Genomic DNA, 15,865 nt, shown 5'->3' with positions numbered 1-15,865 from the left:
CCTGTATTTGTAGATAATTTAAATCCATTTCTTCTCATGACCCACTTGTCCTTCAGTTTCACTGTGTTCTTCTTCCACTCTTGTCCCTATTGTCCCTTTTTGGCTTTGTGCATTTTTGTGGAGTCCTGACAGACTAAAGGCAATACTTCAGTCCCTTCTAATGGCACACAATATCAATTTCTATAATCATTACAGCAGCCCCATGAAACAATTCTGCTTCTGGAGTACAAATGATAAGAACTGCAGGTTTCTAGGACCGTTTGCAGCTATGAGAAAAACTCATGGAATCCCAGAATATCCTGGGTTGGAACTGTAGGAATCACTGAGTCCAGCTCCTGGCCCTACACAGGACACCCCAACAATCCCACCAGAGCTTAAGAACTGCAAACATCTATTAACAGATGATTGCAAAGGTCACCAAAAAAAGCTGCTGGAATTTCATGAGCAGACTTAAGGTAAAACATCTACCTGTGAGGAAAGCATTGAGCCAAGGCTTTCAATGGTTAATAGACAGAGGAAATGTCATTTTTTCTAAAGCCTTGAAGTGTTTATTAAGAGATAGAATATGGGAACCGAGCAGCAATCCAGAGAACAGCTGTGATCAGTAGGGGATGCTCACAATACACCAAACACCTGGAAATAATTACCAGAACAATGACAAATTGATTGGATGCACCACTCCTGAGCAGTTCCCAAATGGAAGAAGTTAATAAAGCTACAGTCTAATTAATGCATTTCTTTCAGATTTTTCCTTTTGTTCTACATGTCCATGATTAAAAAGACAGAACAAGTGATCCATGACATAATGGAAGTATTTTAGAGTGCTCACCTCGTAATTAGAGAAAAAGCACTGTTATGAAGCTCTCCTAAATTATAATAATATACAGACCAAAACTGAGTTGCACATTCCACATAAAAGAGTGAGGATTATACTAAATGATGATATGATAGACTTGAACAACCCATAATTGTTAATAAGGTATATTTAAATTATGTAAGCAGGTTTTTATTCCTTTCATCATGGATGTTGTCTTGTTAAGAAACAAAAGCAAACCCTTCAGGATGCAAAGACCTGCAATTTTATCCCCCTTGGATTTGTCAAGAAATTCACCAAAGAGAGTAGGATCACTCACTTTCCATACCAGTATGTATCTGAATAGTCAAATTTTAGGAATAATGACCTTAATCTGGTCCTGGATTGTTGGTTTCTCACTGTCTATGTTCCTCCTATCTTATTAATCACATTGATTATTTACCACATCTCTTAAAACATTGCATTTTGTTAATAGCATTTTAAAAACCATTCTCCATAACTGAACATGTTCATTTCAGTATTAACCTCTGTTTGAGATTATCAGAACGTGGGAAGTTATTTGTAGACCATTTTTGTCCTGCACACTCACTATACAAATATGCATTAAAAATTCTATTCAGAATTCTAAAAGCTTCACACAAATGGCTGTTTAGTCTTGCCTTTCCTTAAAACCTTTTTCCTAAATCTTTACTGCTATGTCCTCTAAACTCATCTCCTCTTCCACTTGCAGCTGGAACTTTGTTCTCCATTTGTAGGAGGATGACCACTGCTCTCATCATTTTAATGGATTTCAAGGCCAGAAAAGGCAGTCTCTGATCAAGCCCGATCTTTTCCTGTCACTTTTCAGCTCCTGGAGCTGTGTCTGGAACTGATTGTACAGACAATCCAGTTCACTTACATTTGACTCACTTTGCATTTGATATTTGGACAGAGTGATGGAAGATGAATCACTCTGAATTTTAAAGCACAATGGATATCCTTAAATCTAGTAGGTATTTTCAATTCAATGTTCTCTCTTAGATCCAAGAACACACCATATCATTCACTTCATGGACCATTAAAATATGTAATTTTAATTAACCCAACTACTTCTTTCCTGAGGGACTGAAAATAGCAAGAATACAGAACTTTTAAGGTATTTAGCCAATATCTATGACAATGTAAGACAATTTATCCACTAATATTATGTTTTAGAAAGAACTTTTCTAATTAATAGTCAGATTAATAGTACATTTGGAACATCACTGATACACTTAAGTACAATAAAAACCCAATTAAATTTCAATTCAAAACTAAATTATTTGGGACGTGAGGATACATTAGCATCTCTAATCCCTCTTTGTCTGCAACTCAGTTACTCCAAGGATTAACATCCTTCAGGGACACACTAAACTGATCTGCCTTCACTGAACTGGAGAGTTCAGGGAACATCAACACGAACACTACAGGTGCTCAGCACTGTGTCTGGGAACACAAAAACACATTGGACGTCTTGAGATATCAATAAATACAGAGGCAAATTTAAACACTCAAGCTCAATTTAATTATAATGTGGCTTTATTTGTATCCTGGTAAAAGTCATGCTGCTGAACTACAATGTTTGACAGAAACATGGAATCACAAAGAGGTTTGGGATGGACGGGACAATAAAGCCCATCTTGTTCTATCCCCTGCCCTGGGCAGGGACACCTCCCACTATCCCAGGTTGCTCCAAGTCCCATCCACTCTGGCCTTGGACACTGCCAGGGATCCAGGGGCAGCCACATCTTCTCTGGGCATCCTGTGCAGGGCCTCCCCACCCTGACAGAGAACAATTTTTTCCCAATATCCCATTTACATCTACTCTAAGTTGAAATCTCTTCTCCCTTGTCCTATCAGCAAGTGGTTCAGCTACCAATTTTACCACAACTTCTATGTTCATACTAAAAATTTGAAATCTCTAATTTAAAATAAGTATCTTCTTTATCCAAATACTGTGAGGTTGCATCAAGAAGCACATTCAAAATGAGTAGAATAATTCATCACCTAAGTAAGAAACTACAGTGGAAAATGTTAGGAACAGTTTCTGTCTTTCTGTTGAACTCTGCACAGTACATTTCTTAAAGTCATTATTGTAAAAAAAGGACTAAAATGAATGGAACTGACAAAGAAAAATCTGTAAGTCCTAGTGATTAACATCTTGAGTTTAATCATTTAATGGGTTTCTGCATAACCATTTATTAATTTAAATAGAGCTGTCATTAATAAATTTAACGTATCAGGTATAGAAGGGAACAACATTTGAAAGCACCCAAAATTCATGGAAAAGGAAGCACTCCAAGAAAGCAACATTCAGCACTAGGCACACAAATTCAACCATTCTGGATATTATTTTCATTCTGGGGCTTGAAGAGACTCACAAATACTGTACAGGAAAGCAAGTTCAAGGGTAGATTCTATCTGTGCCCAAGGCACGGCGAACTAAGTTCAAAATCATAATTAGAATCAGTTCCATCACTCTCTATCATCACATGAAAAGAAAATACCCAATGAAGAGTTTATTTGAAATTGATATTTTTTGAGATAAGCTTCAGTTCAAAGGGTTGGTATTTTCCAGCAAGATGCGTTTTCAGAACAAAATTTATCAAAAAATCCCAGTGATCTGTGAAAAAGAGGGAGCAGCAAGTTGATAATGTCAGCACAGGGGAAGCACTGTGAGGAGGGGGAAGGATTGATGATGAGATTGATCAGTCTGCTGGATTATCTGCTCCCTGTTTGTTTTGAGGGTCACTTCTGTGTTCCTGCTAATTCATGCTTTTCCTTACACTTAGATCCTACCTGAATGTCCTGAAGCAGTAAGAGAAGTAGGGAGCTCTGCTTACTCTGAGGAGCAAACATGGCTAAAAGTAAAAAAAAAAACCCAGCTGGGATTAAGAGGACAGGCATGTTAATGCTGGACAACTGAGGGGTTTGCAACCAAGAAAGAAAAATAACAGGAAAACTTTAATTACAAAAATATAGAAAGATACTCCAGTATGAGAGAGGATGAGAAAGAAGAAAAGAAGACATGGGAGAGTCATCAGCACAGGGAAAATCTACAGTATAGACTTACAGTAAGAAAAAAAAGAAGACAACATAAAATATAGAGAGAGCATCTGCAGGTTTACACAGAGAAACAGACTAAAGGTACAAGAACACTTAAAAAAATATTTCAATTCTTTTATTAGTTCACATAATCTGCACACATTGTTTATAATAGCCTATAGCTGAAATCCAATGCAGTTATTTTTTTGCCATAAAACAACTTACCAAAGATTCTAAAATCATGCTCAAAGCCTCAGCTTACATGAAGATTAATTTTATCTTTCCAAAACTGGGAATTACATTTAAAAATTAATTTTTGAAGACTAAAAAACCATTTTTGACTTGGCAGCATTTTAGTAGCCTAAGAATTTATTGCCAATTTCAGTGGGAATTCACATACATGCAGTGACACCTATGTGTTAATATAAGAGCTGCTTTATATAACTATACTCATTGCTTGAATGTTTAAGAACTGCAAGAGCTTTTGTGCAGAGATATAATGAGATAAGTGAGCTTCATGGTGTGAATTTACATTCCAGTGCAGAGTTCAAAACACAAAACTAATCTGTAGCCCTCCATCAACACAGGAAAGGCAGATTGCTGTTGTGCACAGGGAAAGGCTCATAAACAAGACATGATTATCATTAGGTTTGTAATAAGAATAGAAAGAAATTATCATTAGTCTAAGCCTGTAGAGGTAATAGAAAAAATGATGGTTGAGTGTTAGGATTGTCCTTCATAAATACCTGGGCATGGCAGAAGGGAGGCTGAGGGGAATCAAGGCTGGAGATGGCTCTGAGCAACCTGGTCTAGTGGAAGGTGTCCCTGCCCATGGGAGAGCATTGGAACTAGAGGAGCTTTAAGGTCCCTTTCATCCCAAACCATTCCATGATTCCATGATGTCCATCCTTTACTGGGTGCAGAGCAAAATTCACTGACAAAGGATGAGGAAAATGCTGAGGTACTAAATTCCTTCTTTGCCTCAGTCTCCAACAGTAAGAGGGATTGTCCTTCAGGTACCCAGCGCTCTGAGCTGAAGGGCACAGATGGGAACAGAATGAAGTGCCCAAAACTGGTTCTACTCCTGTCATTAATGAATTTGTAGAATCCTTTTTCATTTGTTTTCTACGGCAGCAGCCAGATTTCAGTTCTAGCTGGGCTTTGGCCCTTGCCATTTTCTCTCTGCATGACCTCCAAATGTCCCTGTAGCTTTTCCTGAGCTGTCCCTTGTCCCTTTTCACAAAAGTCACAGACTCTCCTTTTTTTGCCCAAGTTCCATCCAAATTCTCTGTTCAGACAGATAAGTGTTGAATAAATAAAATAAGGAGAGATTTAAAACCATAAAGTCCACCACAAAGAGGTGAAAGGAAGTAGAGGTGACATTTTCTGAAGAAAAAACACATATATTTCATCACATACTGTAGAAATCACATAATATGAACAGAGGTTAACAACTGACTCATCTACAACTAAAATAAAAAAAATTTTTAAAAAGCACCGATCTCAGTCAATTGGAACAATTACAGCTGAATGAAATTTGCAAACATCCAAAATCAAAATCAGTGAAAAGCCTACAATTTTATTTTTAGTAGCTATGAAAAGAATTCTAAATTCCATCAGCTATACAGAACAGTCTCCTTTTCCCATGTTCATATATAAACAGCAGCTGGAATATCTCACAGATCTAAAGTCTAAAAAGAATTTTCTCTGATAAAGGGATTAAAACAGAGAGAACAAGATAGCTGGAGATCAGAATGCTATAATTTGACACTTCTCAGAGGAAATCAGCGCCTGTTATTTGATTATAGCATTTTATATTCCCTCACTCTGTAAAGTATTACTGGCCTTTGTAGTATGTGAAAAATGTACTTCAGAAAAAGACGTGTTCAAAATGGTAAATGGAAAGGCAATAAATTAAAGCCTTTTATATACTGACTAAGCATCTTTTAGGACTCAGATATTAGAAAGTATATTTCAAATTTTCATGCTGTCATTTTTAATACTTCTCTTATCGAACACCGCTTTCTGAAACCATATCCAAAATTAAAGCCTAATCTGTATGGGAGAAAGAAGCTTTTATACAACTTTTGAAGTCGGATGACTGCCACGGAAAATGCAGTCAAAAAATAACACAGAACAAAACATACTGTAGGCAAATAGGAGGACTGAGCAGGGGGGCAAGGAAGACTCCCAGATAGAGCTTAGTGCTCCAAGGACTGCTTGCATCTTTCTCATTAAATGCCACTGGGTAATCACAGAATCATGGAGAGGTTTGGGTTGGAAGAGACCTTACAGCTCATCTTTTTCCATCCCCTGCCATGGACAGGGGGACCTTCCACTAGACCAGGTTGCTCCAAGCCCTGTCCAGCTTGGCCTTGAACCCTTCCAGAGATGGGGCAGTGTCTCGGTTTAAGACCATTTATAAAGTTGGGCACTCCAAAATGAGCCACCTCCGCTTAATTCCAACCAATTCCTTGCTACCAGTAAGGAAAGAATATGAGTAAATATAAGTGAAAAAACAACTGTTTACTAACAAATGGAGCAACAACAGACAAAAAACAACAGTAAATAACTGCTAGATACAAAAATACCCAATCTCACAAACCTCATGGACACAAAGAGAGACCCAAAATGTTGGAATGAGCCTTCCCAAGATGGCGCCTGCCTGAGGCGGCTGTGGGGCTGAGGGACAAAGGGAAGATGGCGCCACACCCTTCCCCTCCAAAAGGGTGACCGTGGGCCCCAGAACAAAGAGATAAAACGGCAGCAACCCGTACCAGAAAGGCAGGAGCCCACAGAGCAGTTCTAGAGGCAGATGAAAATTTTCCAGCTCACACGGGATCTGCGCCGCTCCCGCTGCTGGTTCCCGCCATTTACGGGCTCTGCCATGGCCACTGTGGTGTGAGGGGATGAAGGAGCGCTCTATCCACACAGGCACACGGCGGCCTCACCCCAGGACCTTGCTGGCTTCCTTTGCTGCCCCCAGAGTTTGCAAAATTCACCTCCAAACAGTTTCTAATTGCAAAATGGATCTTTACCAGTGGCTGTGGTTGCAAACCATAAAACAAGCACCTCTGAAGAGAAGCTCCCGCCTTTGCAAAAGCCGCCATGAAAGGAAGAGCCTCCGCTCCCACAGCCTCTCTGGGCAACCCGTGCCGGGGCCTCAGCACCCTCACAGGGAGGATTTTCCCCTCAGGTCTAATCTAAACCTGCCCTCCTTCAGTTTAATGCCATTCCCCCTTTTAACTAAGCAGAAATAATCCTGGTAGCATTGATCCAAACCCAAGATCCTCACATGTTAGATGAATTACAGCAGTATTTACATTCTAAACACAGAAAATAACGCTTTTAAAAACTTAATTCCTTTGCAGAATTTACTCAACACAATGAAACTTTCTTGTAAAAGTTTGTTGGCTTTTTTTTTCCTTGTAGCTGCGTGTGTGTGTAATCATCACAAAGTCATTCTTGCAATTTTCCAGTTTCCAATTAATTTTTGAAAGACTGAAAATTCACTGTTCAGTGACAGAAGCATAAAGCAATGACTGAACCTTAAGCTCATGTCCTTGACTCTCTCCCTTCAGTATGCTACTTCCCAATTTAAATATCCCAGACAAAGCCTCTGCACCACTCCTGATCTCCCACCAGGTTCCCTATCCTTCAACAGACAGCTGGTGAAACTCTCAGTTCCTTTGCTCTGCTAAAAACTTCCATCACTGACCCACACAGTCATCTGAGGTCACTCCTGTGCCAGGCTAAAAGGAATTTCCTTCCAAATACTTTTGATCCAACAGACTAAAATAACTGATTTTCCAGTTCAAAGATGATTCAAACTTTTCCTTTTTTATTTCCTTCCTTTTTTTTTTTTTTTAATGTTGAAGAAAAAGAATTTCAGTTCAGAATTTCTGCCTAATGAATCAACAGTGATTTCATTTCCCGCACTCAGCTGGGACTCAGAGGAAGTTTCAGTAACACATAAATCAGAACAGCTTCAAAAAAAGAGGTCGAGATGCTCACCCTGTGGTGCTCTGCAGCTTCACAGAACTGTTCTGAGGGGTCAGGGACTTCAGCTCCAATCTCCACATTGAATTACGCACAGAGGGGACACAAATACAGATTTCATGCATGGAGGAAATCTCCTTGCAGAACATTGCTCATGGTTAGCTCAAAACTTAATTGAAAAGGCTGTTCATTAAATGCTGCTGAGGATTACTCACTGTGGATTAAGCCTATCCAGTTTGGGAATTACTGTTGGAAGACAGAACAGGGCAAGATAACTGCCTGTGGTACCTATCCCAATTTGTAAGATTTTTTTTTTCTTTTAATAATTTTCTTAATTTAAATCCTAGTGAAGCTATTCTCCAAATTTGACCTGAATCCAGAAATTTCATGCATACTAATGGTGGCAGAATTAAATATTTACTGCAAAACATGGCCTAGTTACAGTCCCTTGATAGGGATTTTTTTTCCTTTTAACTGTGCTGAATTTCTGTAATACTTTCTCAAATAAAACCTTTACTAACAGTAATATTTCTTCTAAAAGAACAAGCAGTAATTTTAGGATTTGATTTTAATATTCAAGTCAAATATTTCTGGAGGAAACAATACTTCCCTATCTTTCAGTTTCTGAGTATAATTTTATTTTTGACAACTGTGAGAAGTTGGCATGTTAAAGAAATTTTATTCTTATTTCTTCCTGATATAAAGCCACAACAGTATAAAATCTTCAAGGAAGACAATGTAAATAAATATAGGATAAAGAATTTGCAAATGTATTAATTTATACTACTTTTCAAACTTATATCACTGCTTTTGCAAAATCTGTCTCAAACTGGCATGTTCAGGCACCAACTACCATTTATAACAAACATACCCGGGAAATGGAAGTCACTTTCATAAATTTAAACTAACATGAGCTTAAACAAAACATTGAAAAGTGAAATTAATATCAGAAAAGCTCCAGCAAAGGCTAAACAGAAATAAATCTTTTGGAAATGGCGCAGAGAACAGAGAAGAAGCAAAGATCCTTGGACAGCCAGCTGGCATTACCAAGAACCAGAATCATCAGCATTTCTCCCAAAAAACCTAAACCTAATGTGTACAGAAAGTCATAAAATCATGGAATGGTTTGGGTTGGAAGGAACCTTAAAAGACTGTCTAGTTCCAACGCCCCTGCCATGGGCAGGGACACCTGGATGCATTTAATTTTTTCTCCACTTTTAGTTTTCTCCTTAAGGAACAATCCTGATCAGGAACAGAGTGGAGCAGGACAAGACATTGGTGCTGTTGGGTTTGTTTCACAGAAAGATAAAATAGTTTGGGTTAGAAGGGATTGTGAAGGTTACCTAGACCATCCCTTGCAATGAGAAGGGACATCTTAACTAGACCAGGTTACTCAGAGCCCCATCCAACCTGAAATTGAATATTTCCAGTGATGGGGCATGCACCACCTCTTTGGGCAGACAGCTCCAGTGCCTCACAGAATCACAGAACAGTGAGTGCTGAGAGGCTAATGTGTGTAGTCAGCCATAAATATAAATTACATTCATGTATATTATATATGAATTATATACATGAGCTGGGGATGTGTGCTTGTGTGCGTGTACCTACTGGAAATACAACATCAGTCTCAGTCCTGCTCAAAACTGGGGCCATGGAGCTGCAGCAGCCTCACTCCTGGTTTTGGGAACCCCTGACCCTATTTTCCTGCATAGCAGCTCTTGGAGATGCACTACAACATCTGCTTTTTCCTCATAAGTGTTTTAAATAATTTCAGAGTAGCAATTTTGATGTCTTTCTGCAGCTCAATTCTCAGAGAGCTGAAAGATAATTAATGGATGCAAAAGAGTCTGAAAGATCCAGCATTAGCATGGAATGGCATTTAGGGGCCCAGATTTCTCAGGAGGAGCATTGCAAACATGAATAACAATTGAAGACACTTCCATACATAATAACCAATTCAAAATAGAAAAGGAAAAAATTTTATTAACAAGGTAAGAGTTTTTAGGCCATGGCTCCAGTGATTTGCTGAATAGAAAACTTCAAATCTTTGTGCTAAAAGCTTTCAGCCTAGGCATGAGCCACCAGCCAGACAAAAAGCAAGTTGCAGAGCACCTCATCACAGATATTATTGGAAAAAAGAGAATGTGTTTGTTGCATACACATAAAGTGCAGATCAAGATTCATTGTCCCATTAAACGGGACTGCCCACATGCTCCACTTCACCTTTCAGGATGAATAGAAATTCCACTTTGTCTAAAAAAAAACGTTTCTCAGTAATTTCTTTCCACAGACACTTTTTCCTCTATCAAGAACTAGTACATGCTAACTTCTGTAAGCAAAAAAAAAGTTCTCATATACTTCAGAGAAAAGGTTTATAAATAAGCATAGGGAGAGCATATGTTTAAGTGAAAAGATCAGGGGGTTTTTTTTTGTCTAAAAAACCAGGTGATCTAGATTCTAGATTCTCTAGATTTTTCTAGAAACCATTTTGTACAGAATTTAGTTCTAGTTTTAAAATTTCATTCAAAAAAAATTCAAAACTAGATGGTTAAAAGCATGAAAGCACTAAAAATATTATTTTTAGTATGTTCTGTTAGAGAGAAAAAAATTGTCAATAAAGTTAAAGTCACTTTCATGTCTCAGAGATGTTCATCCACAATGTCAAGACAGTCACAGAGTACACAGGTCACATTCTTTTTCACAATGTCCATAAATCTGCATGAACAAAAAATTAGGTCTACCTCAACTTTACCCTGTCTTCAAACACAAAAAACATCAATAGCTATTTTCTGTCCCTTGATGAATTTCATATTATGGTGTGAAATCTTATCTACCATGCTTCAACAGCAAAAAAATTTAAAACACAACAACCAGCAGCTGGACTGAATCATGTTTTTAATGGAAGTTTCAGCTATGTGTCAGAAAACTTCCAGGAAAATTATATTAAAATCAGGCAGTCACCAGCACATACCTACAGACAGACATTGCCAAAGCCATTTACCAGATAGAATAAATTTACATGAATATAACCTGTTTCCTTGTGTTGCTTTCTGCAGCATCCCAGGCTGTGTCCTAACAAATTTAATCAAACTGGAGCCCAGTGGAACTGCAGTTCTTGACAGATTTTTGTGTCAATCATGGCCTGAATTTCTCATCCACAGGGAATTTCCTTCTTCTCTACTGATCAATAAAAGACCAGTTGCATTCAGACCCTTATGCTGTAAGTATGGCATATGCTGTATTTTAATTCCTGTGAGTTCTTCACTTCCCTGCACTTCTCAGGGTTTGTAGCTTCACTCTTTATGGTCACAGAATCATGGAATGGTTTGGGTTGGAAGGGTCCTTACAGATCATCTGGTTCCAACCCCTGCTTGTCCTTCTCTCTAATATAAAAAGACATGAATGATAAACTTCCATGTTTCCCAGGTCTACTTTGTCCCCCATCTGGGAGATCTTTTACACAGCTCTGACAGTATCAGAATAAACACCCACACAGCAAAGTATTTAATGGCCCAGCAACTGGATAATCTCACTTACGTGGTTTTGAAGTGTAAGTGTTCTAATTATGGAATCATTATGGGATACAGAGATACACAGGGATGAGCTTTAGGCAGCAAATATTTTGGTCTTTGCTCTTTGTGTTTTTCGAACAGGTTTCATAAATCAAACCAGTTTATCACCAAAGTTTTCTACAGCCAACAGAAATTACCCTTCCACACTACAGAAGGAAAAAGAATCTTAACACAACGGACACTCTCGTTCATTGCAAAGCATTTTGCAATGATACAGAGCATTTGTTCCACACCTATCAATGGAAAGCAGGAGTCCCTGGAGTGAATTGCTGCCTTTAGTAGGACACAACACTACCCAGCAACGCAGGGCAGGAAATGAGGAGCACACCAAGAGCCAGCTGTAAGTGCCGCAGACATTTTTAGGTTGACGATGTAATTATCCCAGCTGGAACCCTGCCAGGAAATCAGCCAGGAAAACACAGTCTCAGTTCATTAATCCAGCTCTTTATGCCACCCAGCTAAACATATCATTTCACATCACACCAGGGTTGGTCTCATTTACACAGCTCGTGGGTGCTAATAATGGTGTGTGGTGTCTCTTGCTCTCCTCATTATGGGATCGTGTTGAACAGGCCCCAAAAAAAGCTGCTCCACTTTTCTGATAGGCTTTTTTCCCAGCCTGGGGTGTTGACAAGAGATGAATGTCTGTGTCATTTTGTATAATTCTCTTTAAGATCTTTTTCCTCCTCTCTGCTTCTTCATTGTTGTCTGGGTTTTTTTCTAAATATAGGTTAAGAAAAGTAAAAGGCTTTTGTCATGTAAAAAGTCAGAAATTCAGTCTAGATAAAGAGTGGGCAAGTTTAGGTTGATGCCTCTAACTCAGGAGAAGGCTCCTGAGGAGAAGCTGAGTCAGCATCACAAACCCAAAAGGCAAAAGGTTATTAATTCAGACAGAACATGAGTACTCATGTCACCACTGAAGATGCTGAGCTACAACTTGACACTACACAAAATAAGACATGTAAGCAACAGCAAACTGAAGTAGATGACAAATGAAAATTAATGCCAGAACAGCCAGGCATCAGCATTAAAAATAAAATAAATTAAAATAAAATAAAAAAACCATCCAAAGCCACAACAACAAACACCCAGCTGAAAAAATAATCAACAAAACCCATAAAACCCCACTAGAATACTGGAATGCCATTGTACATAGAGCATACAGCAAATACTTAACTTATTCTGATGTAATGACAACTGAGTATTTAAGAAAACCCAAACCACACAGGAACATGAAGACAGTGAAACCAAATATACGCAGAATGGAGAGGAGGAAAAAAATACCGTCAGAATAGAAAAGATTGGAATATCCACTAATCAGTGCTTATATACACAAAATTTAACCCTGCTTTCTCTTATGATCACTTCAGTCCAATTTTCACAAGATAGAAAAAAAAACCAAGACAACATAGTATGAGTTCTGGAGGAGTAACTCACTGAGTATCAGTATTTTACACCCAAATCCGTTAGACTCCTTTTGAAATCTCAGTTGGAGATTTCTCAGTCTTGTTCTAACTCCCAGGGCTGATGATACTGGCAGATGGTATCTTTAGATTGTAGGACTTACAATGGAATACCATGAGATGTACTTAATTCTGCTGCACTAAAAATAATTACAAAGTCAGTAAAACTGAAACATTTTTCCTAGGTATATACTGAAAACATATTTTTCCTCTACCACACAGGTAAATTTGAAAGCACCTCATACCCATTTTTTCTTTTGAAAGAAAATTGTCAGACCTTGTGAGTATCCATTTATTTTATCACCAACACCCAGAAAATAATTGTCTTAATATTGTTATTATACTTGTATTTTTAAGCTTTGATACTATTTTTTATATATATTTGAAACCACAAGTATTTCTATATTGCTCTTTTATCTGGTTGATAATTGTTAGATTTCTCAGAAACATATGTACCATAATCCTCGTTCTACATTTGCACCCACAGGCTTTAAACCACTGATCAGATTCAGCCAAGTGAAAAAAATCACATCATTTTGTCATACAGCAGAATAAAAACCAGGCTGAAAATGGAACAATAAGCTTTGGCACTGGGCAAAATTCTACTCCCATCAGGCATTTTTCCTGTTGGAACCCCGGTTGCTGAGAATTTTAGGCTTTCTGTGCTGACAGGCACTGACCCCCAGGAGAACACTGCACTGACCTGAGGCCATGGAGAAGGCTTCCAAAATGGAATGATGGAACTGGAATTGTGGGGGAGCAGTTTGATTAGAAGTGTGTGATATCACAGGGTGGAAAACTTAAAGTTTAAGGTTTTAGAATATAGTGATATATGTAAAGCAAGATGGAGGTTGTAGGGCAGAGGCTGGTCCTTCTTCTTTACCTTCTTCTTCACCTTCTTCTCCAAGGATTTTGGTGGTGGATAAAAACGTCTGTATTGCGAGGCATGGGTGGTTGGTTATTGGGTTAAAAGTAAAAATAATTGAGGTGTCATTTCTTAATTGGACTGTTTATTCTTAAAAGACCTTGTAGAGAGAGAGATGGAGCTCCATTTTTACTTTGTTTGTGAAGTGCTGTAGAAGTCATGATTTGTGAGACTGTAACACAGATAAGAACTAATAAAGATCTGAGTCCAAACAAGAAATACCATCTCACACATTTAATCCTGTCCCTGGCAGAAAAGAAGAAAAAGAATCCACATTTTTTCACATACCTTGTTTTCGAACATCATCTACTGCAGCAACCAACTCCTCCTTGAGATCCTGGCTCTCTTTAGCAATTTGGTCTCCTTTTTCCAAGAAGTTCTGAGTGGCCTGCTCCACTGAGGCAGCCAAAACATGAGCCTTCTTCGAGCGCCCTTTCTTCTTGCCAGACGGTCCTTTATTGCTCGTGTTCACCAGCGTCGTTACCTTTGGGCAGGAAAAACAAGTTTTTGTCAGTTTGAACAATTCTCTATTCATAGGAACACCTAATTCAATCCTCACACTATTTTCTGTGTTCTGGAAGGGATGTAGTGGCCACATGTTTTGAATAGATAAAATTGGAAGTATAAAATCCAGTGGCACGTCCCCCAAAAGAGGGTTTTCCTTCTACCTCTCCTCAGTCTGAGCTAAGCAAATCATAGCCAAGCAGCAAAAACAAAAAGATAAGAACCAGGCATGGCAGGTTTGTGGTGCCAAAGCATCTTTTTTTTACTTGTTTTCATTTTTAAAAAAATGAAGACACTGATAAAATGGAATCTGAACACACAACGGTCAGAAACCATTCAAAAAGCAATTGTCCCTTGAGATAATATACTGACAGTGGCATGCAAGTAGTAACAAAAACATTGTGGCCATTTTCCAGACATGAAAGGTACAAAGAGCTCCCACTGCAAAGATTATACAGGTTAAAACTCTTTGCCTTAATGTTGCCTCACCGTATTCCTAATATTTTGTCATAAAACCACAGCAGGCAGCAAAATGATCCTACCAGTATTTAAACAGAAGGAAACTCTGCCTCCTTGTTTGCAGAATCTCCTGAAGGAATTCTTTATTGAGCTGTCAATAAACTGATTAGAAAGCTTAAAACCACAGCCCAGTGTGTACATCCCACAGCTGAGTGCTGGGCAAAGAGGGAATCCTGCATGACTCCAGCAGTACCAGGATGCTGATGTTCTGTAAAACTGGAATATTGAATTGGGTACCATATGCACAAAAAAATGAGCAGGGATGCAGTTCTCCCTAACCAGGATACAAACCACGGCACCTATAGTGTTGTATCAGTGTTCAAAGCCACAATTTTGCTGTAAGAAAATAAATGCCTTTGTAATAAAGACATTTGACTAAAAACCAAAAGATTCTAAAACAAGTATGAAAATTCACTGTCTCATCCCTGTTACCAGAAGAGTGACAAGGCCTGTGGTACAGTTTTGACCAAAAAGCCTTTTACCACGCTCTTTGTGCTACATTTTTTTTTCTTTCAGCCAGTTTGGTTTTTTTTCCAAATCATATCTTAAAACTACAGACTGTGGAAGAATAAATATATTTACCTATATCTATATACATATAATCAGGGCTTGAAAATACCATATACATGGATGTATTGGGAGCAAAAAAATGTAATCCAGGGCCTTCTTTCAGGAAAGAGTCTGTTTGGCTACTGGAATGTAATATTCATTCATCATATCGGTTTTTTTGGTTTTACATGTACTGGGAGAAAAAAAAAATGTAATCCAGGGCCTTCTTTCAGGAAAGAGTCTGTTTGGCTACTGGAATGTAATATTCATTCATCATATCGGTTTTTTTGGTTTTTTCCCCCACTGTTTATATCCAGAAATAATATTTTCTTTATTAGCTTTCCCTTGCAAATATTCCTCAGGAAATTTCCTGAAGATCATTTCATAGTTGATCATTGTCATTGGTATCTAGTTAAGGACACCTACAGAAATGCATAAAATTCTAACCCACCACAAA

At 38.3% G+C, this 15,865-nt stretch overlaps 1 protein-coding gene across 1 annotated transcript in view; it reads right to left on the bottom strand.

The window, feature by feature from the left end:
• Positions 1-15,865, bottom strand: part of LOC121364719 (catenin alpha-2) — a 401,992-nt gene that overhangs the window by 350,230 nt on the left and 35,897 nt on the right. Inside the window, exon 2 of the mRNA XM_041488185.1 lies at positions 14,125-14,320. Within this exon, the coding sequence (XP_041344119.1) occupies positions 14,125-14,320 (196 nt within the window). The remainder of the gene's footprint in view (positions 1-14,124; positions 14,321-15,865) is intronic.

This window comes from Pyrgilauda ruficollis, unplaced genomic scaffold (assembly GCF_017590135.1).
Source record: "Pyrgilauda ruficollis isolate IOZ18807 unplaced genomic scaffold, ASM1759013v1 scaffold88, whole genome shotgun sequence".
NCBI lineage: Eukaryota > Metazoa > Chordata > Aves > Passeriformes > Passeridae > Pyrgilauda > Pyrgilauda ruficollis.
Note: the sequence above shows the minus strand (reverse complement) of the source record. Positions and strands in the feature narration are given on the sequence as shown.